We start from the raw sequence: 25504 nt of genomic DNA, 5'->3' as shown, positions 1-25504 counted from the left end.
TCCCACCCTGGGTTTTGGAAAAAAAGTTAACCAGAACATGATCAAAAGTCGTGAGTTCTTGTTCTCAATCTCTGCAGTTATTTGAAGCTGTCACATTATCCCTTTCCCTACTCATATCTGCAAGTTCCCTTGCTTTGATCTCCAAGCAACCTGTGTAGAACAACAATCCATTTCAGTAGTTAAGACCACTTCAGGTTAGAGGGGGCTGAATTAGGACAGGTTCATATGGTCGGTGTCCAAATGCAGTTGGACTCTTCTCCATATTCGTTTTCACATACAGCCCACCACAACAGAGAAGCATAAATCTGAGGAAAAACTTCATCTGTAATCTGCTGTCTCAAATCTGCGGTCAGTCAGAGACTTGCATAACACTAACAAGTCTTGATTTGGCCAGAGAGGGCTGTGGCTTCGGTGGAACTATGTGTATGGGCATGAGTCACAGCAAAGATGTGCATGTAAATATGCTGCAACCTAACCTTTGATTTGAGAGATTATCTTGTCCCTGGTATATCCTATCCCACGAAGGATAACAGGCTTTAATCAACAGATGTAGGTCAGGACAGAGGTCACTTAATGAGGTATGAATGGCATAGGGTCTGGTGTGGTAAACAATCTTTGGCATTGATATCTACTCTTGTGGACTTGGGGGTGAAATATGAGCATAAAGTAATGTCCCCAGAAACAGATAACGAGCAGCACATAATGTATTCATTCCAACTGGAATTAGGTCTAGATTACTTAAACACAGAAAAAGGAGATGAAGAGTTAAAGCTAGGGTTTCAGGCAAAATTGAGGCTGGGATAATTGCAGACAGCAGGATGCTGTGGTAGTGCTTTGCACCTAGAGGGAAACAAATAATCAAAATGATTAAGTGAAAAACCAAGCCATGAGGATGTTGGGCATGGGGCAGAACTGAGCCTTGGATAACATCATGGTCTGGTCTTGCAGAAATAAAGGAAAAGCAAGACTGTGACAGCAGCTTAAGGAGCTTCCGGAATGAGTTTTGTGCCTTGATCAAATTCTGTGAGAAGCAGAATGGGAAATCATAGGCTTGTGGTTGATTTTGTTTGTGTTTTTTGTTTTGTTTTTGTTGTTTTTTTTTGTTTTTTTGTTTTTTTGTTTTTTTTTTTTTTTTCAAGCCGTAGGAGACAGAATGGAGGAAATTTTCCAAATTTCTCTTTCGAGAGAAATACAAATTCTTTCAGGTCTGCAGAATATAGCATTTATGCTACCTTGATGCTTTGAGCATTGTTGAGAGGGTATCAAACTAGAGTTGGCACCAGCATAGAACTGTTTCAAGGAGTTACATATTCGGGGTATTCCAGGAAAATGTCTATATTGTGGGCTTACGTGCCCACCCAATGCAGTTATGATGGCAGGTGCTGTAGAGAGAGAGGTAATGTCTGTACAGTATGTCATCATTCTGCTTCCTTTGAGACAGTAGGAATTCATACAGGAGTAACAGTGGCCACATTAGAAGTTTGTCTTTTTTCTGGCACATTAGATAGCTGTTTTTTACATGCTGGCTAGAAGGTGCATACCCCTTTTGCAACAGTAATTACACAAGTTATTTACTGTTCCTGCTTCCTTGGGTTATGCTTTTGCAGCCTAAGGAAACAAGCTAGCAAGTTTCCAGGTGTTATTAAGAGCTTGAATATTTATCTGTTCCCTGTTAGGGAAGAAGGGGGAACAGCAAAGTCTGTACTAATCAGCGAAACGTCATGAATTTCAGTTTAGACAAATTAATGGTGTTTCCCTCTTCTGTGGTATCTCTTTTCTCTATGTCAGTTAGGATCTTAATGTCTCTTCTCTCTGTGTCAATTAAAATCTTGATGGATCTTCTCTCTACGTCAGTTAAGATCTTGAGTACAAAGTTGAAATAACTGCAGTGGCATTATTATCATGTTTGTTTGCAGATTATCAGCTTGTTCTGGTGCAGCTGATAAGAGTATTTCATTCTATTAATATACTATTTGTTGATAATCAGTTATCAAACTGCAGGGTGGATACTTCTTGTCAGTGTTTCTTCAGAAGGCCATGTGATGCTTTTCACACTGATTACTCTGAAGCTTAAACATCACACAAAAGTTTCTTTCAGGTACAGGGTTACTAAGTTGTTTTCATCTTAATAATTGACACATGATATGTTATGGAAGATCAATGAGCAGTTTCAGACTTAACCATCAGTTGAGCAGACCTCTTAATCTTGTATATCAGACTTGTGAGTTTTACGTTCAGAATTTAATTATCAGGGAGGTGGAGAGGAGACAATGTGCATAGAAGTATTTTACAGTATATATTGCTAAAAGCCCTCAGAATTTCCTATAAGACATCTGTTTCTGCTACTACAGTTACCTGCCTGGCTGAGCCCTGATTTGTAGACCAGACCCAGTCTCACTAATACAGATTTCACTCTATTTTGTGAAATAAATGAATGGAAAAAAGTTAATGGGTTTGCTAATAGGCCTGTTTTTCCCTGTGTCTCTCCAGAGTGAGACTTGAGAGTAATGGGATTGCAGCAGTTTCTGGGGTTCAGGAGCACACCCTACACATCTGATGTGTACGACCTTCTGTTGTGCAATGTCCATGGACAACAAACACTCTGACAGCCTGATGTGCATCAGAGGGGTTGGGCTGGGGAGGAAAGGGGAGCAGGTATGACAGACACTTTGATATTTAGCATTCTGATGGGTTGTATTCCTAGCCACAAGAGGAAGGCAAGCACAAGAATCTCTAGATTTTTACAAAATAACAATATTTCTTGTTCTAGATCTTTAGGTGTAGAGGGTCAGGAGCTGTCAGACTCCTTTTCCCCAGAGACACTAAAAATCTGCTGTCCCACAACCGAGGTAGAAACAATGCTAGCAATGATCAAATAAGATGGGAGTGAAGAGGAGAGAACTTAAAACATATTCTGAAATGGAAGTAAACAAATGAACAGGGGAATTTATTGTAGGAAGCTTGAGAGGATGGAGAAAATGAAGGAAAAAAAAATACATGAATTAACTATTGCCCTGAAGCCAAACTAATAACTTGGAATAGTCTGATAGTAGTCTAGTATTCCTCAGGATGGGATCAACTTCTCTGCTCTTTGCTTCCCACTGTCAGCCTCTTGATCTAACAAAGGCTATTTAAACAGTAGGACTATTCTAGCAACAGGCTGCTTCTGTAGGCTGTACTGCCCCATTTTGTTGAGAACTCCCCTTTCCTGGCTTCCCCAGCAAGCAGTGATGGCTGTGGTGCCCGGCTTCTCTCTGCCCTGGAGAGTCCGGCTCCAGCTTGGTTTTGCGGAGTGATGTCTTGCACCAGTTCCTGGCAGTACTGCAGCACCTTGGGAAAAGTGAAGTTAACCAAATCACACATTTTCTGTGCAGAGCAATTCCTCTTTAAAATAAACACACCAAACCACCATTGGTAGAGGAGAAACCTAAGGCTGAGGCTGCTTGTTACAGCTTTAGATGAGTGGAGATTCCTAGGGCACACTGGGCAGGTTATGGTGCAACCACAGTGTTTTTGTTTCAGTCGCGATAAATCAAGACATGTTTTGGCTTGTGAGGCAGAGAAATTTTGGACCGTGTGAACTGGATGTCTTGTCAAGTTTAGGAAAACAAAAACTGTTTTAGTGACTAATTTAGATACAGTCTGTGAGACATAATTGCTTAATGTGGCACAACAGGAGCGTGCCCAGAGAACCAAACAGTTGATGCACAAATGTGCATATTAACCAGCATGACTTAGCTTAAGAAGGGTATAGCTGATGAGCCTCACAAGAATTAAAGAGCTTCCAAAAAAGTCATCAGAAAATAAGCTAAAATTGACAACCTCATGTGTTGATCCTGTGGTACTCATTGCCATAGGATGTTAGAAGAAAATATATAAATTGGAATAATGAAACAGGAACATGGAAAGTGGATCCAAACACTCAATGTTAGGAAGTTCCTAAGAAACCAATAACCAGAAGCTGCATAGGTGAACTGGGGAAGGCTTTTTCTATACTTGCTTTGTTTCTTATTGCATCCTTGAATATCTACTACTGGCCATTATAAGACCAAATACAGCACTGGCTAGTTTTATTAAAACGAGACTGTGTAGCTATTTGTAACTTGCAAAGGTTCTACAAGGAAAGGACAACTCAAGGGGAAGGGCATATCTCCTTCCTAAGCTAAGGAGTCCTTAATATACTTAGTCTCATACAGCAGCATTCATCATATCTGCTCCTCTCTGTGTCTTCTGTTATGAACCTTTCCTCTCACAAAATGCACTGCTATCTGAGGTTTGGATTGGTAGCAACATAAGGACTCTTTTATTAAGACTTTAATATTTTTCTTCTGTCTTCCTCAGTGAACTGAACTGACAGCTTCATAGGACTCTCCACAGTGGTTTCAAGATCTCCCCAAATTAAAATAGTTACCTGTGAGTCCATTACCTTGTGTGTATTAAGGCTTTTGCTACATTGATTGATATGTATGTATGAGTGATTAGTTTTATCTGGCACTTAAAACAGAGTTACTTTCTACAACAGTTGGCAATCAGCTTTAGATTTGACTGTCCCCAGTACAGTGTTGCACAAACATTCTCGTATCTGGCCTCCTTTTCAAAACAATTCAGTGACGGGTTGAGTAATACGATCCCCAGATGATGGTCATACTGTACATTACTCTAAAATTTGATTTAATTAATTTTATGCAGAAGTAGTTAAATTCAGCATTATGACCAGTATCCAGTTTAGCATGGTGTTTTAGTGCTTCCATAACTTGCTTGTGTGCTTAGATAGCATGTTCTTGCATCCTATGCTGGTCTGGAGTAATGAATTGCCTTTCACAGATCAAGTTATGCAAAGTACATAAAACCATTTTAAAAAAAAAAAATTATTACAACCATAAATGGGAGGTAAAGTGATCTAGATCCAAACCACTGCTATGCAATTGCCAATTATTTCAATATTTACTTGGGGAATAAGCTCATGAATTCGCATATTCTTCCTGATGTCTTAGTGTGTACTACCTATAGATTCCTGTTTCTGTTCTCAGGTTAATGTTTCATTAACTAACAACATAAGTCTTAACATGAAAGTAATGTACCTTGAACCAAAAGCAAAGTGGAATGCAGTAACATTGTGGTGTTCCAGGATTTTTCAAAATATGTGGCATGAGTCATGCACTTGCATATAATTCAGTAAGTATCACATCCTGTTGGCATAATTGGCAATAAAACTTGAGTCTCGTGCAACGTCCTAAGTAGTTCTGATAATCTAGTGACAATTTTACTGTTAGTTACTTGCCTCATATCAGTGTTTCCTTCATGTGCTAGCTCTGACCATTAAATTACAGTAGCTTGCTCAACTTGCAAACCTTGAGCAGCAAGAGAGGGCAGAGGTCAGCTTGGACTGAACTTAAAAGTCCATACTTAAGACTCAACAGACCAAAAGGTTGCTACAATGGGAAATGCTTGAGTATGAGTGAAGTGGCAAAGGTGGAAAGAAGCCTTATACAGTAGCAATCTAAACAGAGGATATGGGGCTATCAGAAGGTGTTATACAGATCTATGACTTGGTGCTCTTATGTTACCTGAGAGGCTGTTCAGACATCTGTCTGGAAGCTTGTGCAGTTACCAGGTAGGCCTTCTTCTCTCTGGAAGAGCAGTCTCACTAAGAGCCCTTCACTAAATACATAGTACCTTCCTGTGAGGTTTAGACTTCTTTGAAGGCTCAGGTTATGTTCTTCAACATCAGTAATCAGTGCCTGGAACTGTGCAGCGGGAAACACTTCAATGGTCCTTGGGTAGGCCGCTCTTACCCCGTGCCCTTTATTACAAAGTTGTGTTCTGCCCATTACATTACAATCAACACCACAGGGAGAGCTTAAGAAATAAGTTCCATAGAGCTACTTTATAAGATGATGTAGAATTTTGAGCAGTTATTCTTGAAAATGTCATTCTCAGCCTTCAGTCGCACTGCAGGAGACATGCTCAGCTCCTTGTAGAAATGGGCTTTAAAGGTAGTAAACCTTGTGTGAAGAGGAGCAATATCAGTTCACCTGTATCAAGTTATTCCTTTTCTCCAAAGGAAAAGTTTGGATGCAAAATAATGGATTTCTGTCAATGCCCTTTTAGTCCATAAACAAAGATACCTTATTCACTTGGGATTGGTGAAGTTAATTTCATTTCTAATGTCTTCCTGGAATATGCTGTTCTGCTTATGTAATAATTTCTAATTAAATTATTAGACCACCTATTACAAATAATTAGGTGGTTAAGAAGTATTACCACCATGAGCCAAGACTGACAATTAAGTTTATTGCAGAAAAATTGTTTTACAATTTGACTACAACTGAAGCAAATACAATCTTTCTTTCATGGACAATTCCGTTTGCTGTTAATAGTGTTAACCAGCCAAATGAGTTCAGCTTTTGACAAATAACGATACTACACTAAACCCATGACCCCAGCATGCAGGATGGGGCGCAGCCTTGTTTGGTTGACAGGCACATCCATGGTGATGACGCAGGTCTGAGTTTGAGCTACAAAGACAGGCTTTCTGGTCAGGGTAAAGGTCTGGATCAGCTTAACCTGGGCTGAGGACAATGGCTCAGACCATCCCCTAACCATGCTCTCCTGAGCAAAGGTGGAAGGGAGTCCCTGCTGTTAGAGGCTCTCCTCATGGCCAGGTGCCTTCACCCATCCTCTAAGCTGGCCCTGAGCCCAGGACGGGCTATGTGCTCAGGGCCCTGACACCAAGGACTGCTGGAAATGGTAATAACTAACAGACTTTGACCTCAACAGCTTTTGAAATGCAAAGCAGGCACGACAGCTATCAGCTCTCCCAGTATTTCCTAACCTGTGGAAACGTAAGGGAGTTTTGCATCTTTACGTTTGTGTAATTGAAACCTACTGAGTGTGACGAAACATTACAGAAATGTTTTCAAAGCTAAAACAAAAGACATTTAAATGCCCCTGGAAATCACAGCTAAAGTTGGGAGACGGCGGGAGTATCTATCTTACTAGGTTGTTTTCCATTCTCCAGTTCCTCAAAGCATGAAAAAGATGCCTATGTTGGCAACACACTGAACTTTACCATATTTACACAGGAAGCTTTACTTACACAAATGAATGTAGTGATACTTTAAAGCCAATTCTTATATTACATTATCTTTCCCTACTTTTAGAGGGTAATATTTTGGTAACTTTTCTTAGCCTTCAAGAGAATAAATGGTGAGCTGCTGTTTGCTTGTTTCATGAATCTGTGGAAAGAATAATTTGTTACTCAAATATCTCTGCATTATTTTTAGTCTCTAGATCAAGAAGAATGAGATATCAGACCTAAAACTACAGTTAGACAAGCTAAAAGGGTCTGGCAGCTTAAGTGAAGCTGAGATTTGGGCTACTTAAAATAACTGGGGGGGGGTGGATAGGGCAAAGTTTGGCCAAGTTTATTTTCCTAGCTTGTTTTCCAGGACCAACTTTCACAAGAAAGCAACATGAGTATATATATCTACTCTAAGCTTGCTCTGCCTCCTTTTTAGGCACATTCAGCATTGTGAGGAATGTGTGGACTCCAGGCTCAAGCAGCACTTGCTGCTCCCAGCGGGCTGGAGCTCAAGGCCTGAAACTCAAGTTTTGAGTAAGCTGGAGGCTGGCTGGGAGTGCTACACATGCAAGGGCATTTTGATTAATTTTCCCCCTCCACAGAGGTCAAGAATGATGTCTAGGCCTAGGAGGAGTAATTATATGCTCAAGGATGACACTGAGTCAGAACATGGAGCTTCATCTTGGGGGGACCTTATGTTAGAGCCTGATGTGTCAGAGTGATCTTTCAAAAAGATCACTGGTTCTACTCTGAAGATTTCACAAGGAGTAGTAAACAATTCCTAAGTGTAATAGGACCGCTGCTTGGAAAAACCGTTTCTGTAGAAATTGCCTGTCTGTTCTTGATGTCTATAGCGAGATTTTAAGGAAAGATGTGTAAAGAATTCACCTGTCAGGGTATATCTACCTTCTGGAAGCAGTTTTTTTCTGAAACATGAAGAGAGGAAGGCTCCAGCTTTTAGTACCCTGGTGAGAAGAAGTTTCCTTGCTCACAGCATTAATAAAGACAACAGAAGCTGCTCAAACATATCTGTCTCGGGCATTTTGAAAGTTTTATCTAATGTTCTACCAAAAACCCCTTAGATACTGGGTACTCTGCCTTCTTCAGGATTGAGCCCATAATTCCCACTGCAGAAGGCCTTCATTTTGGGTCATAATCCTTCTTTATAACAAGAGTTATTCTGAGCGTGTTTCCTTTCCACCTGGAATGAACCTGTACCCAGGAGCAGCTCTGGTCTTAACTCAGGGCATGACCTTACAACATAAAAGCTTTTACTTGTCAATATTTAATTCAACATTTACTAAATAGTAGGTGGATGCTAGACTGACTTCCCTGGAAATAGCTTGGCAAAGATTTAATGAGCTTTAATCTACATGGAAGGTAATGTTGGAAATAACCCTAACATAATGACAACATTGAAGTCATAGCTCGTAAGATTTTGTCCTAAATGATGGCATACCTGACTTGCATGTGTAGATGAGAGAAAGTGGTTAAAACAACACTAATGGCCAACAAAACAAAGGGGTAATTATTAACCACTTTTTCTTCCAAAGAACTGGGAAATACTCTGCTGTAGCTGATCCAAGGCACTGTTATGTAATAATCAGCCAAAAGTATTCTCAGATATTCAACATTATTGTTCTGGTTTTGCTCCCAGTTTGTTACATCTTCTTGTACTGATGCCTATGTATTGGGAACTTTGTTTCTAAGCTGAAAAGGCTACTAAAAAAGTGGCCAGTGTTCTGGATTTTCTCTCAAAACCATGTTTTTTGCAGTGCAGGAACACAATACATTTCTGTCAAGGACATGCAGCCATGAAAGACACCAAATTCCAGTTTGGTGGGGTTGACCAAGTAAGAAGCTGGATCTTCTCACTTTCACTAGTGAAGTGTATGTGTATGCTTTATTTTCCTATGAAATCATGTTTAAAAATAAATTGTATACTACTGCTTAGCCATTTCAGGGCATTTAGAACTAAAATGGAAGGATCAGTTTGGCTTATCAATTTGAAACTGAATTTCCGAAGGAAAATCTTCATAGAAACCAGGTACCTCTTTATGTGTGAACACTGTGCACTCTCTAATTATCACATGTACTTCTGCATTTCTGTTTCTAACTTCCTAACACTGACGAAATTAATCTTGAACCAGAAATTAAAAGTTCAGACTTCTGTCTGAATATTCAGTTGGTGAGATTTCAACTTAGGCTTCCTTGTAATGATTCTCTTCCACCCCCCTGCCCATTATGTTTGTGTTTAAATTAAAATAATAATAAAAAAATAAAATCTTTGTTTCTTTCTTGTGTGGTATCTAACAAAGCAATTCCTGTCTGCCCTTTTTCTTGGTCATGACTGTGTAAGTTGCCCTTGAGATGGTTTCTTTGTATTCTTGGTCCAGTTGATACCGGCCAAATTTATAAACTTGAACTGAAAACTTGGATCAAAGAGGTAGCTTTGTTTAGTCTGAAAGGATTAGTTCTAGCACAGGGTGTGCTGCTCTTCAGTAATCATTGAATTCATGCTTTTTGAACAGGCTTGTCTTCCCAAAGCTAACCTAATAACATATAACTGGTTTTATAATGTAGCAGTGCTAGCTTTACAGCCTTTTCTTGGCTTATTTTCTTGTCCTTGTGGTAATCATGGGACATGCTGAGCAATGAATCCTTTCCACAAATGGAGGCTACTAAAAAGTAGTACATCTTGCTTTTAGATGTCACAAACCTAATCACTTTGGATTAATTTAAATTTTGAAGATTCAGTTAAAATGTAGATTATGTAAAATAAATGTATATAGGTCTGGAAGGTATAATCTGTCACTTGCATCTAAGATGTTTGTACCCCAGAGAGTGAGGAGAGAATCTCCTATTTCCTTATAACCACTCTAACACCTGTATTACAAAGGACTAAAGTACAATACATTTTTCCTGTTAATTTTAAGATATTATGTGCCAAGTTTAAGATGAAATATGCTAGGGAATCTTATGGAGAACTTCTTTCCTGTCCCCTAAAGTGGTGTTTTCATTGATTAGCATCTTGTAGCCATAGAAAGAGGCCTATGTTTAGCAGAAGCAAATTTGATGGTAATTTATTTTGAGAACTTCACTGAGGTTTATGTAACTGGGTCAAAAGTGATCTGTAGGAGCTGCCAGAACAATCATAGCCTGAAACACAAACCAAGCACCACATGCTCAATAATACCACCTTCCTTATAAGAACAAGGCTACTTAAATCCTGGCCAGGATTTACAGTTTCAGCCAACTCTGTACAGCTGCCTCCCTACATAACACACCTTGGATACCTTAGCATCTGCAAGTTTACAGATAATCCAACTAAATTAACTATTAAAGTATTTGAGAAAATGCTGATGAGCCTAATCTAACATACAATGGATTTTCAGAGAAAGCATTATGTGTATCAGCAGGGAAAACCCAAAACAGAGAGCATGTTTTCACACTAAAGAGTATTCTTATCTCTGCTTGGCTTTGGGATATAAGGAACTGATAGAAAAAGCAAAGTCAGAACTGCTACACCCTTGTCTTAGTTGTGTTTTGTTTGGCATGTAAACTAACACTGATATGGAGTTCCTCTCCATGGCACAGAGCCAGAGTGGCAGACAAGTTAAATATTTTTACAAATTACTGTGGTTTCTGTGACTGTACAGTATGTTTGTCCCAGCCTTTTAAAACCTTGTAAAGGGGTGACTTCTGACAAGTGCCACACAGTATCACATGCGAGTACCGGCCCAACACATCACTGTGAAAAGCCATTTACAGCACATGGAATGCTGTGGGTGTTCCTTCACCTGGTCACTTTTAATCAGGTAAGAGTATATGAATGTGAGTCCTAGCCTTAGGCGCTTGCACTTCAAATGTCTTTTGGTTTAAATGTTGAAAGCAAAGCTTTTTCATGTTGTGTGACAGCTGAAACAAAGAACTCTTGTATGGTATTGCAGTCATACAAGGCAGTTGGCTTTCTATTGGGCAGGAAAGATTTATTGCATGAATTCCAGCTGAAGCGTCATACTGTTCTTTGGTTTTACTGTTACATATTTATAACTTCTGAAAAGGTATAAAAGAGTTAAAGCTGGCTCTGAATTTAATTCAGTGTTTTAACTGTCCCTGTTTCAGAGTAGAGGACTGCTTCTGAACTGCACTGAAATCACTGGAAGTGAAGAACACTTTGGATAAGTGGTGAGTAGTACCTAGGAGATAGACTTTACTTTGGAGCAGCTTCTCATATTTGGCATTGTTCTCAAGGGTTTGACTCCAGGAGGGAGGAATAGATTTATCTTCATATAAACCAATTTTGTGAAGTTTGTAAATAAATAATTCCCAGTATTAGTCAAGCGCTGAGCTTCTGCATAAGCAGTCATTAACTCTGAAATCTGTCTTCCTCTCCTGGTTAACAGACTTCTATGAAAAATAGCTTTAATTTTCACAACAATTTACATATTAAAAAGAAAACAATTTTGTAATAGAAATTAATTATTTCCCCTTCTCAATATAAGAGATCAGATTGTGACTTGTATGAATGAGATATTGAAATCCAGATACAATAATTTGTTATCTTGCAAAGACATTTTAGGAGTGGTACTACAAATACAGGTACAAAGACAGACAGTTTTAACACTGTCAACTGATTACTTAAGAGAACAGATATTTCTGGAAACTGGGGATGTCTACAGTATTTGAGATTAACTCTTGCCAAATGGTTCAGTACCATAGGAATGCCCTGTGCCAAATTAAAGTAATGCCACACCTGACTTCAGCAATGTTATTTTAGTATTGGGACTGTTTGACTTTTTCCATTAACAGTATAAGAAGCATGGACTTGTACAGTCTCACTTGCACTAGAGTAGACTTAGCTTAAAAAGAAAAAAAAAAAAAAAAAGGCCTACCTAAGAAGATAATAATCCCTTCAGTTTTTAATGGAGTTCTAGAAAACCTATTTTAACCAGGTCATCATGTCACTCATCAGGATCTAATACATAAATTGTTCCTGATTTGGGGGACATAGAAACTTGAAACATGTTTTTCACATTGGATGCTCTAATTAAACTAACTAAATCTTTTCACTAATTGATAGTGGATTTCTTTTGTGTGAGTGTATAGGTGTGACTTACAGTACCAGGGATAGGAGCACATTCTTTGAAGTGCACACCACAGAATAGTGACAGACGTATCTACTTGAAGCACAGGGATGTCCTCAGTTTAAGTCTGCTTCATTGCAAGGATGGTTCCTTTTTTTGGGAGGCACAAGTGCTCAGCCATAGAGAATTTCAGCTGTAGTTGAATGGAAAAAAAAGGTAGTAGCTCACAAGCTACAGGATAGGAGTGAGATTTAAGACTTATCCATCCTCTTTTACTGAAGTTCTGGTGTTGAATAATGAAAAACAAAATCTTCTGAAGTACCTACCTATTACCAGCACAATGCACAGCAAACCAAAGTACTCAAGTTGGACAATTTTGCCTTCCCAAAAGCAAAAATTATTAGGTGTCAGTCTACCATGGCCCAATAAGACTTAATGAGTTTGTTTAGGTTATTTTTACATCAACATGTTTTCCAAAGCTTTGTGATTCACACCCTACTGCAGTGTTATCTCTCTTAGTGCTTCTTTCTTCCTATTTTTAAAAGAAAGCAAACCATTCTGTGCTACACCTGAAAGACATTTATTCTGAAGAGTGCAAAACAAGCCCTTTTCATCCCTAAGAGGCTGTGCGGGTTTGTAATTAAAGTGAATTTCGTCAGCTGGAGGCTGCTTTTCTGACTTGCACATTGTCCCTGTCCATAGTAGTGCACTGTTGACACAATCTTTCTATAGAGGTAACATATTTTGCACTTTGGAAACGGACATGGAAGCCATGTACGCTCATTAGGAAGAATTTGTGTCAGCGAAACCTTTTATACGGTAAATAAACTTTATAAAGTTTTCTTGTATTGTACCTTGGGTGGAGTGACCAGTGGTGTGTTGTAATTTGAGGCCCATCTGAACAACATGGCAAACAGGCCCTGAGTGGGTACAGGCCCAAACAACACCAACTGGACAACAACAATTGATCTCTTTCAGGTCTTACACTTAGTTCAGGTTTCTTCTTAATAACTGTCTTATAACTCAGCTTTTCTGATGTGGTCATCTCCTTGGTGATTTTTGTCACTTAACATAACAAACACGGCTATTTAAAATCTGAGTTTATCTGGAACTGGTCCTTTTGCCTTTATTTTTTGTGAACACAACAGCTTTCTGATAGCTTTTGTTTTTCCTAACTTGCAGTCAGTTAATGAATGCTTGAGTGTTCAATAGAAGTTCAAACCCAAAACTAGATTACAGCAGGTTTATGGATACCTTTCAAGTCAGTTTGCTGGGCCAGTCATAATGCTGAGACACCATTGCCAAGGCTAACAATGTGTAGGAGTCAGTTGGATGGCATGTCTGTCTAACGAACTCAACATATACATAGCTAAATAAACTGCTGGATAAGTAGGTAAGCAAACTGTAGCTCTGATTGCAACACTGAAATGCAAGGTGGACCCTGGCCTAACACAAATGGGTCTTTCCTGATTTGTGGGTCACCTCCTGACAAACTGTACAAGCTAAGGAGTAGACAGATCTAATCTTCCTTGATAAAAAATGAATAATGAGTGAATATTTCTGAGTTCACAACTTATGCACTTACCTAGTACTACCAACACAAACTTCAGGGGGGAGGAATGCGCTTTTCCACCTTGCCTGCTAAACTTTTCAGTGAATGGCCAGCAGCAGCAGCGCCAATCTCACACTTTCAGTTCCCTGAGTGGAATGCCACTTGGGTTTCTGCTTGTTGTAATCATTACTCTGTCTGCACACAAGTCAATAAGGCTGCAAAAGTAATGCTGAAAAATCCATGCAGGGCTTCAGTGATTTCTGCTCCTTCCCTAGTCCAAATTTTTTTTTTTTTTTTTTTTTTTTTTTTTTTAATCACACTGGATATCTGTCCTGGGTATGGTATTGTTTCTTTTTCCACAGTCAAGTGGATATGCTTAAAAAGTTGTGAGACCAGGGTTACCTGAAATATAGGAGGGACAGTTCAGTTCTAACACTCCCTCAGATGGTGCGCCGCTAGCAATTACACTTTCCAGACACAACAGACATATCATAAAAGCATTTAAAGACTGCTTAAAGAAAAAGAATATTCTGCCATATAAAAAAAAAAAACAAACTGTGGTGAGGAAAGACAGACACAAGTTACCCTTGCTAGTGGTTTAGCTGTGAGGTTATGTCTATTTAGATGCTTAGCAGACAGTTTCTGATTATCCCTGTTTCAGTGCTATGCCCCATATACTCTTTGTATTGTAAGCTCTTAAATTCCAGCTTGATGATGCTTTGTTTGTGCTTTGTCAGAACACTCATTAATTTAATTATCTATATTATCTATATATCAAATACTGTATGGCATGTGGGTGCTGCAGTGAGCAAGGCTGACATTATTTTTGGTATGCTTGTTAAATGTGGCATAGACAGGTGAGCTGTTTGAGACTAAGCATCTCTTATCAAGTGAACTACCTTTGCCTTGAAAGCCCTTTTTGAAGAGTAACTTAGCAGGAGTTGAACAAGGCCCATTGCAGCATACAGAAGCGAATTGTTTGCAGGTTCTTGGTAGAGAGGGAAGGTAGAGAGGGAGGTAGAGAGGGAAGAAAGTAATTTTTCTGGGTTTAGAGCTTATAGGATGCTGTCATCTCTCTAGCTTCTCTTACTGAAAAGCTGTTTGATTTCTTGGAATCATTTGATATAATGGCATCAGCACTGCCAATGGCAGTACTTCTGTCACACAGGACTTCTTAGAAAACCTCTTGTATGTGTGATAGCCTCAACACAATTTCCGCTCCAATGTGCTGTTTCACTAAAATGACTGTTACTCCCTATGTATCATAGTTCATTATCTTGTAGACTCCTGTCTACAAGACAACTTGCATTCAAGACTGGATCTATCATTACCATAATGACCAGGTAATCAAAGATCTTGAAATGTGCTGTCATCTCAAGATGTTGAGGTGGAAAGGCCCAGTAATCCATATTCTAAATTAACTAAAAAGACTGACTGCTCAAGATCATGCAATGAAGCACAGTGTAAATAACAGATAATCCATCCACTCTGGAACGCCAGAAATAAGCTTAGTTTCTTAATAAATTATGACTAAAGTGTCCTGTAACATTATTAAAGCACATATGGTGATGTTCAGGAAAGAGCTTTCTTGACAGAGAGGTAAATAAATTGACCTCTCCTTTGCAAATGCATTCAGGCAATGCCCTTGCTAATATAAGGTCTAATAATCATTAGAATCACACCACCAATTAATCCAAATGTCCTGGCTGCAACCCAGCCATAGTAGTGCAGTTCCACCTGTCTAAACTGCTTTTGTAGTTGCAGTGGGTCTGATGTTCCTATTCTAGTAGAGACAGAGAATCTGCTGAAGGGCCCGATGCTCTATTGTTTTCCCCTTCACACTTCAGTTGTGCTAAGAACTACTATGCCTTCTCCAAGGAACATGCCACCTTCTGAGTAGACCACTTAAACACAGTTAGCAAGTATGTTTCGGTTGCTTTTAACTGCATTCAGTTTGGTGCTCCCATGCCTTCTTGAACGAAGATCTGACTTTTGAAGGGAATAGTTAGACTGCTTATTGGGTTTTTCAAGTCCTTCCTGGATCAGATTTATGATTTCATTAAAACAAACAAATATAAAACAACAACAACAACAACAAAAAAAAAAAAAAAAAAAAAACCAACAAAACCCCATAATACAAACAAACAAACCCCAGACAAACAAACAAAAAAACCTTGCCTCAGCTGAATGGTACCACAACTTTCCTTCTTTTCTTCCTCAGTTATTACCTAACAAGGTAACAGAATGGAGAACAAACAGCAAAGCAATGGTGAGATGAAAGAAAGCAAGGTGGTGAAGAAAAAAGTGGTGAGTGAATTCCCCAAATCTTCTGTTAACACATTTGTTTGCTATGTGGAGACCGGAGGCAGAAAATAACTAATTGGAACCTACATGAATACAGGCTCAGTGTCCTAAACACAGGAATGTTTCTATTTCCTTTCTGCCTTTGGTACCTGGACTGCTAATGGGCTTACTGAGAGACTGCATTGGGGGCCTCATTTTTTCCTGTGTTTCTCTGTATACATATGCTGGATTTGAACAAGCCAAAAAGCTGTTTAGGCAAACCATTCTGGGATCACTTGAGTTTAGGCAAGATTAAAACCTGTCTTTTATGGGAATGACTGTGTCATTGGGGACAGTGGTAATATTTTGGAGTTTATGTGCCTTTGAAATAAAATTTTGTCTCTATGCCTTTCTTACACAGCTTTGTGGGATATTCTTACCCTTTTTCCACTTCTTCTCTGACATGTAGGAGAAACACAAAATGATGCTTCTTTCCAGGGGAACACAGAGGTTTGATCAAGGGGAAGCTGCCAGGATGGCAGTTTGAGGGGTATAGAGAGTTGTGTTTAGTTTCTGTAACTTACTAATGGTGATTGTAAAAGGTAAAAAATGTGTGTTAAGGTGAGAAATTACGTACACATTAATCACATGCAGCTGTATTATTAGTATATGAGTATGAACAGAACTACTTGCACTATGCAATTTGAAAGTAAATAAAACACGATTGTCTGATAAATCTCAAATACACTCCATGTATTTTTAGAGGCTCGATTCTCCAAACTTGATATTTTTACTGCTTATGTGGACATTCGATGAGATTATAAATGTCTGGATGATCTGTCTATGCTGGTGTTTCTCAACATGTATGATAATTTTACATGTTAATGAGTAGCATCTGGCTTTCTATTCAAACACTGCTTAGCTTGATCTGAGCCAAAGACACTTCAAAGTTGCTGTGTCATAAACTACTTTCAAATCTGCCATGCTTCATGGCATTATTACTGTGTCTTGGAGAGCTCTATACTAGTTGTGAGGTATGTATCATGTCAGAACAGCACAGATTTAGACTAATATGAACTGCAGTCATCTGGGAATAGTTCCCAGATGCACTTAATACTCATCCATTGCCAACTAGAAGGGGTAGTTAACTCTAAGCAGTTCAAAAATCCCTGTGTTTGCAAATAGGTACCCTCAAAAATAATAGCTGAAAGCTTTTTTTCTGCTCAGGTAGCATGTCTAATCACCATCTGCTATACAGCAGTATGGCTGCATATCTGATCTAAACCTTCTAAGGCAGTGGAAATATCCACATGCCGCGTGGTTAACATCTTAATTGGCTACAAGTCTTGTGGTGTTTTCACTTTCCAGCTTCGGCAACACGGGAAAAGTCTCCCCCTCCCTCCTCTAGCCTCTGCCTCACAGAAGGGCAGCCCGGGCTTCTACACAGCACCCGCGGTCCCCCAGCCCCTGCGCCACTCGGCGGGGTGCCGTGATGAACACCCCGTCGTGACATTTCGCTGCATGGCTGGGTAAATCCCCACCGAGGGAACAGGCTTGCCGCGAACCCACACGCAAAGCGCCGGGAACGCAACGCACGTTTGCTTCAGTTCTGTCCAAGTACGCAGATAAACGACCCAGGGCCGTTCCATGCCTTGAGCCCGCCCTGCGCCAGGCACCCACTGTCCCCGCTCCCGGGAGCCGCGTCCTCCGCCGCCGCCCGCCCGGGCACCCCCGAGCGCCAGACGCGCCCCCCCCTGCGCGGCCGCCACCTCCTCCCGCGGCCGCGCCCCCGCGGCGCCCCGCGCTGCCCGGCGGAGATGTGCGGCCGCTGCGCCCGTGCGGCAGCGGCATGGACCGTGCGGCGGGGCCCGAGGCGGCCACGCTGGTGGCGCGGGAAGCGGGGAGCGGCCGCCGCCGCGCGGGCAGGAGCGTAAGTAGCGCGCAGCGGCGCGGTGTCTCCCCGAGGGTTGTTTTGTGGCGATCGCTGTGGGTAATCGGCGGGGCGGGAGCGAGCCCGGCGGCGCGGGCGGGGAGCCCGGCCTGCGCTGCCCGCTCCTCGAGGGCGATTAACCGGAGAGGGGGGGATTTCTGTTCTTTCCCGGCGTGGTGGGGAGGGAGGAAAAGCGAGACTGGTGCACGGTGGCTGTGGGAGCCGGAGTAACTCCCCGCTGCTCCTCCGGAGTGAGGCGGAGCTCGGGCTGCACAGCGGCGGCGCCGAGTCCTTCCCCGCTCGGAAAGTTGTTGGTGCCGGTGCAAGAGGCCGGCGGCGGGCAGAGCTAAAAATACCGCGGCAGCCGAGCCGGGACCCAGAGGACGGGCGGAGGGCAGCGCCGGCAGCCGCCGAGCGCCCGCACGGGGAGAGCAGCCGCCCCGCGGTTGGAGCCGCTGGCAGTGGGAACACAACAAGGCGAGGGCGCACGGTGCTTTACCGCTTCTTCCCGACACCGCCCGTACCGGGAAGTCCTCAGGGCAAGGGAAAGCTCGGGGGGAGAGGGCTGGAGGTGTCCCTCCGTGAGCGACCTGCGGACCAGGGTGTGAGCGGGCGCACCTGCCGGCAGCGCCCGGCCTGCGGCGGAGCCCAGCGGGCACAGCCCTGCTCTGAGCTCCAGGGTGCTTGGTGCTCTACTAAAACTGGATCTCGCTCAGGGTATCGGGTAGGGTGCTCCACAACCCAAGTTCCCAATATCAATAAAAAGTCTTAGTGGTATCACTTTATTTAAACTTCATTATGTAGACTAACAAGTGTCTTTTAATCTGCAAAGGGTATTACAACTGACCAAAATGCAGTATTCTAAAGTGTGTTTTGAAAACCAAAATGCAAACTGGTGTGCATTTAAAAAAAGGTAATTTAGGGCTCGTAGCTGACACAAATGCGGTACTGAACAAGGATGGGAGTTGGCCAAAGCAGCTTTGAGAGCATGATGCCCTGGGATCTGTGGTAAGACTAAAAATGTGGACTTTCACAAGTAAACAGTACTCAGGTATCTGGAGGTCTTTGCTGTGAGCTGACATGCAACTTCCCTGACTGCGCGCTGATTGCTGGGGTGATGGTCACACCTACCTGCCCTTGTGCTGGTGGCAGCAACGCATGAGCAGACGGTTGGCAGTGAGGTAAAGGAACACCTGTGAGGGAGGTGTGGTTGCCTCCTTGTTAACTGTTCACTGTAAAACACACTATTTTTTTCCCTTTCTCTCTCTTAGTGTTGTCACAGGGTTAATATTTTTCTGAGCAACAGGTTGGTTTTAAATATATATATATATATATATATATATATGTTCTTGCTTCATTGTGCTACCGTCTTTTATCTGGCATGGCTGAAGCCTGAGCAAATATTTATAATAGCGTGTGAGGAGGCAGGTTATAGAGAAGTTAACATTCATATTCCAAGAACTGTAAAACTCTGAATTGAGTAAGTCTGAGGCTTTCTGCAGCAGGCTGTATACTTGAAAAATTCTTGATATTGAAGTGGGCTATAAACACACCTATTTGCAACACTTGAAAATGAAGTGGATGTGGGCTTTTCTAATTTGGCAGCACTTCTGTGAGTTGTCCTGCATTATCTTTCACTTAGCCTCCTGTGCATATAATTTGCCTGTGCTGAAAGGTTTAAGCTTTTGCTGGAGTTTTTAATAGCACTAGGTTATATGATCCAAATAATTTTGTTTGCAGGATTTTTCTGATTGATCTAACATTGTTGGAGCAGAGCCCTTTAGCAATATTGCATCAAGATTACCGCATAGCACTTGTGAACTTGCATTTGTAATTTGTGAGCCCATTGGGAACAATCTGTTAGACATCCAGGAATATTGTCCTTGGCGTCTTCAGTTGAGAGCAGAAGTTCCTCCTAATTGTAGGAACACTTGTGTGTAGTAGAGAAGTGGTTGACCATGAGTCAACAATGTGCCCTTGTGGCCAAGAAGGCAACAGTATGCTGGGTGCATTGAGTGTGACCAGCAAGTCAAGGGAGGTTCTTCTCCCCCTCTACTCTGCCCTGGTGAGGCTGCATCTGGAGCACTGTGTCCAGTTCTGGGCTCCCCAGTTTAAGAAGGACAAGGAATTACTGGAGGGAGTCCAGCAGTGGGCTATGAAGATGATTAGGGTCCTAGAGCACCTTTCTTATGAGGAGAGACTGAGAGAGCTGGGTTTGTTCAGCCTGGAGAAGAGAAGGCTGAGAGGGGATCTCATCAATGTTTATAAATATCTCAAGAGTGGATGTCAATAGGATGGGACCAGACTCCTTTCAGTGGTGCCCAGCGATAGGATGAGGGGCAATGGGCATAGACTGAAACAGAGGAGGTTCCATCTGAATATGAGGAGAAACTTCTTTGCTTTCAGGGTGCCAGAGCCCTGGAACAGGCTGCCCAGAGAGGTTTTGGAGTCTCCTTCTCTGGAGACGTTCAAGACCCACCTGGACACGTTCCTGTGCAGTCTACTTTGAGTGTAACTGCTTTAGCAGGTGGGTTGAACTAGATGATCTTCAGTGGTCCCTTCCCACCCCAACAATTCTGTGAAAGAAATTATGTGAATTTCTACTTTTTGCTACTGAGGTAATGGTGCAAAGCTTGTTTATGTGTGTGGCAGGTTCATTTTAAGAAGCTGGCTAATAATAAGAAGTTGTATTTGGCTTATGTAATTAACTCAATGAGGTGTATTTGTTACATGAGGCTTTTTTCCTCCTGTACTCTTCCTTCTGACCTGACTGAAAACAGGGTGGTTAATGAACTGTGTAATCTCTTAGAAGTTCCCACATCTTGTGGAAGAAGTCAGAAACGCTCAGCTGTCCCACAGGGCGTTTTGAGCCCTCAGGAGTGGCACTGCAGAGCATGGCAGACCCCACACATGCTGGGCTGTGCGCTGCAGTCCCTTGCCCTGGCACCTGAGTGTCTCATCCCTTCTTCGTGGACCATAGCGAGTCCGCAATGACAGTGGTGAAACGTGGGCTCTGACATGCATTAACAGCCACGGTGCGTTTACTTGCCCTGCTGTGCTTGACCTGAGGCTGCTGGAGCTCGCTCTGCTGCATTGTTGCTGTGGCTATGCCCTGTGCTAGCTGCGCAAACCTAGTTCGTGCTCCAAATCTTCATTTTCCAAGGCAAACATACAGCTTTGTGCAGTTAACAGAATGTGCTGACTCATTAACCTGTTCTGTTTGCTGTAAGGGATATAACTGAAGCTGGGTTTATTAGGCTGCCTTAAGCACATCTTTTTCCCTTTGAAAGGATTGAGGCTTCAATGAGTGATGAGGCTGGACATAAAACGACAGTGAGCTGTGCCCGAAATTCTGGATTCTTAGCAGAGGGTTGGGTTTTTTTTTTGTGTTGGGTTTTTTTTTTTTTTTTGTTTTTTTTGTTGTTGTTCATTTGGGGTTTGTTTGGTTTTGTTTGATTGTGGTTTTGTTTTCAATTCAAGACACGTTAAAAAGCTGCCTACTCTAACGTACTCAGAGGTCAAGAAAGGTGAGCTGTCTTCCGTGATCTACAAAACAGTGTTCACAACCAACAAGCCACCAAAACACTAACTATAACACCTCTTGGGAATGGCAGTGGTCACTTCTGCCGCTCTCTGTAATGCTGCAGAACTGAGTAGCAGAGCGTAATACTGGGGAAGGTAGAAACAACCCTAAAATGCAGAATCTCTTAAATCAACTGTCTGAAACTCCAGTATCTAAGCAGTCCTACCTTTTATTCAACAGCTGATGTGGAAGAAGAAATTGTTAGTAGAGGTGAGCTAAAAACAGGCTGAGAGGGAGGGAGGGAAGGAAGAGAGCTGAAAAGGGAGAGGTACAGGTGTGTCACTGGGGAAAAAGGGCAAATGGTGTCTCCACTGGAGTGTGTGTGTCATCAAATTACTGTTGGAGACTTGCATGTGGACTACAAAACCTAGTTTGTAAGCATCATTTTTATTTGTTTGGTCACAGTTTCACTAATCCTTATATGCATGGAAATGGGGGGCACACGATCTCACAGACTTTCACCTAGGTTGGGATCATCAAATACACACTTCTACTTGCGTTGTTGCATTAATGGTATGTTGCCAACAGTTTCCCTTGCTGAGAATGTACTTCTCCAGTGTTTTACTTTTTGGTGGGGTTGCTGATGGGATACGTACAGCAAAAATCTGTGAGGATGGTAGAAGTTCAGATGGTTACTTATGCTTTGGTAACTGAGATACTACCACTTCAAATTTACTGTGCCTCAAATTGCAGTAAGGGAAAGTGTTTCAGGCCATTATTCTACAGCAGGGAGATCCACCTGCAGAAGTTATGCAAGATAGTGTAAGGAGAGTTTAAAACATGAGGTACGTTAATTTAAGGTATACTAACAAAGGCCGCATCTTTTCTTTGTTTTTCAGAGCTGGTCTGGGAGTCTAATTGTAGCCTCTTTAACTGGTGCTTTTGGGTCGTCTTTTCTTTATGGTTACAATCTCTCAGTGGTGAACGCTCCTGCCGTGGTAAGTGACTGACAAAACTGGAACTGAGTATCAGTAGAGGGCAGCCTTGTCCATTTAGTGTGTGCTGCCCAACATCCTGCTTTTATACTCCTCCTGAGGTAGTAGATAAAATCTCATATGGTAACTTTGCCTGAAAGTTTCTTTATGCTGTCCGTGTGGTTTTCGCATAAATTCAGTAGCTGTCAGGAAACTAAACATCGCTGTTGAGGTGGGTGGGTGCACGTGGTTTGTTTCTCATTCTCCCCAAGCCCAGGATAATACTAAATCTTCTTGCTCACTTTTGCATGATAAGGTATTTTTAATAGTCCGAGTATTGGTAGCTGTATGCACATGTTCAGCAGCTTCTCTTCATATCAGTCAGTTTTAGAGGGTTGCACAACATTTCATTCCCACAGTACTGATATTATAAATAATGCCTCTGGCTCCCTCCTAAATAATGGGCCTCTTCTTCTGCATTTCATGGCGATGCTATGTTTGTTTCTGAACTCAAAACTGCTGTGCTGACCATCTGTTGGCTGCAACATATGGAATAGATTTGATGAATAGAGTACTGTGGAATCAGTGTACAATATTTGGGGGGTGATTTCATTAAAATACCAGTTATCACAAATGAAAATCTGAACATTTTGTTTTTATGCTGGCTGTCTAGAAATCCTCTTAATTCAGTCAAGCACAGCAGTAAGCAACTTAGTGGAGTTGCAGGCAACACCATTTTGAAAAAGTAACTTTGGGAACTGTGGAAATTCCATTTCAAAATAGTTCCTTTCCAAAGCTAAGCTCCTTCTTCTATACAAATCTCTTATTACAATGTGTGGCTAGCTTTCCACCTAAACAGGCTGGTGACATTAAAGATGAATACAGTATTTATGCAAATAATGGTAGAATATTTTTTTTTAAATTTATGTTTCACATGTGTATTTTATTTGGTAAACTGACAGCCCAAAGGGCTAGGAAGAGACTTATCCTATGGGAAGTTTTAATTGCTACCTTTGTAACTTCTGGGAATTTTCTTCAAGTTCCTGGTACTTTTTGTACCAGTAACACAGGGTGAGACAGATTGGATGTTTATTCTAGGATGACATGTCTAGGCATCACTTCACCTTGCAGTCATCAGAAGATAAACATGGCTTAGAAGAAATCAGCATGAAGCTGAAATTCTGTGAGCGATGGTATTGATTTTCCTGATGGTAGACATCCTGTGCTGCCTTGGTACTGTCAGCAGAGCAGTGAGAGTGATCTGATTTCTGAACTTTTAAGCACCATTTAAAAAATGGGCTGTCGTGGTAATCAGAGCTCTTCTGTCGCTTTGTGCAGGTGTAAAGGAAAGAAAGGATGACAGGATGTGCTCTGTGGCAACACTTAGACACTTAGGTTTGAATGAGGTGTTAGATTATAGTGGTGACCAGACTATGAGTGGGGAGGCTGAAGGTGCAGCTGTACTGTGACGGATGCTAAATTCCAGATGTCATGGTTAGTAGCACTTGCAGGATTGTCCATTTTTGTTTGAAATCTGTATGGTTGTTTTTGGACTGAAACTGGATGCCTGGCTGATTGCTTTGGTCATCTTGTTGATAGGTATGCATGAAGTTTCCCTTTTTCTAGCATGGTGTTTCAGTGTTTGATTGAGAACTTTGTGTCTTTCTTATTCATGTTAAGCCATACATTAGCTAGGGCTAAGGAGTAGTCCTATGGACAAGGAATGCATAATGGTGTAGTTCAAGAATAAAATACTAGTGTGGCCTCTGGTTCTCTCTAGCCCCAGGATTAATGTGTTGTCCATTTACCTAGGACAGGCCACCTTCCTGTCCCTGGAGCTGCAGTGACCAGGTTGAAGGGAAGAGTCTGGGCTCTGCTTGTAGGGAGGAGTGAGCCACACCAAACCTGTGGTTCTTCACAAGAAAAGGAACCTTTGCCACATCTGTTTTCCCCCATGTGTTACCAAATCAGTCTGCTTCAAGGTGACCCTTTGGAATACAGCTGTGAGGTGACTGAGGAAAACTGGAGGGGAACAGCTTTTAGCTGTAGATAAACAGCAGTCTTGTAAAAGGTTGTATTGGGAGTGCAGTAGTTCCTAAATGTTGTAAGCCAAGTTTAATTTACAAACTTGGTAGGACAAATAAATTGTTCTGGTGATGTGCAGCTTACAGTCTGCATTGTATGAGCATCTCTCTGTGGGTATCTTCTGCCTCTGCTGACTTCAGTACAATTCCTTTTGATGCCTAAAGTCCTCCAACTTTAGAAAGGGACTGTATGAAAAAATGTTTGATAATGACTGTTGACTAAAACATGGGATGTTTCTGGGATCCTGAAACTGAACACATCAGTACGATGACTGAGCTGGGGGGAAGGTTCATTTAAGTATTGAACTGTTCATAAGTTCTTGTATACGTGTCCTTTCAATGCTGAAAGTTACACCAGCTTATCAAGGCTCGAGGAAATAGCCCTGCACTTCTCACCAGTGAACTTTACTATGGGTAATCTCGTAAGGTAGTGTCAGTCCAACTTCATTTTTGTTGCAAGGGGGTAATAGCACCAGCTCTGCTCAGAGCAGAGGTCACTTCCCACTTAGTCCCTCACTTCTCTGTGGGAAAGAGCAGTGGCCCATTGCGGGTCTCTTCCCCCTGCACATAGCACTTGACCACACAAGAAACCCAGAATTATTAATAGAAGTCTCCAAGGGCTTGTTCAAAGAGTTACCAGAATTTATTAAAAATGTATGGAAGCATTTGCCAATCAGGAGACAAATGCTTTAACTGAATGCAAGTCAAAGCTGTCTGTTTGTTAGCTGAATTTCTACAGTTCTTTTTGTGGATTGGTTGTGGGCATGGTCTGTAGAACAATGATGTGCTTTGTGCTCTGTGCGGGAAGCAAAGTCTCTCTGTGTACTGCCATGCAGCTCTTGCCCCTTCCCGCGGGCGGCTGCAGCCCTGCATTCCTTCTGGAGCTGATATGGGAAAAGTGAGACTATTGCAGAAACGTGTAGTGTGCTGTGTCAGCCAGTTCAATAGTTGTCACTGGGTGTGAGTGACCCTTGTAATGATGGGTGA

General features: G+C 41.7%; 1 protein-coding gene across 10 annotated transcripts in view; it reads left to right on the top strand.

Annotated features, from left to right (window-relative positions):
• SLC2A9 (solute carrier family 2 member 9) overlaps positions 1-25504 on the top strand; it is a 123253-nt gene that overhangs the window by 7854 nt on the left and 89895 nt on the right. For 6 of the 10 annotated variants that reach the window (XM_065060529.1, XM_065060535.1, XM_065060528.1 and 3 more), the window contains 3 exons: positions 11210-11272; positions 15945-16030; positions 22359-22457. In XM_065060529.1, coding sequence (XP_064916601.1) covers positions 15968-16030; positions 22359-22457 — 162 coding nt within the window. In that variant the 5' untranslated portion in view covers positions 11210-11272; positions 15945-15967. Of the gene's footprint in view, positions 1-4341; positions 4414-10095; positions 10903-11209; positions 11273-15944; positions 16031-17417; positions 17937-22358; positions 22458-25504 lie in introns of those variants that run through there. The other 4 variants (XM_065060530.1, XM_065060532.1, XM_065060536.1 and 1 more) reach the window with 4 other exon arrangements.

The sequence above is a fragment of the Columba livia genome, chromosome 4, assembly GCF_036013475.1.
Source record: "Columba livia isolate bColLiv1 breed racing homer chromosome 4, bColLiv1.pat.W.v2, whole genome shotgun sequence".
Classification (NCBI taxonomy): Eukaryota; Metazoa; Chordata; class Aves; order Columbiformes; family Columbidae; genus Columba; species Columba livia.
Note: the sequence above shows the minus strand (reverse complement) of the source record. Positions and strands in the feature narration are given on the sequence as shown.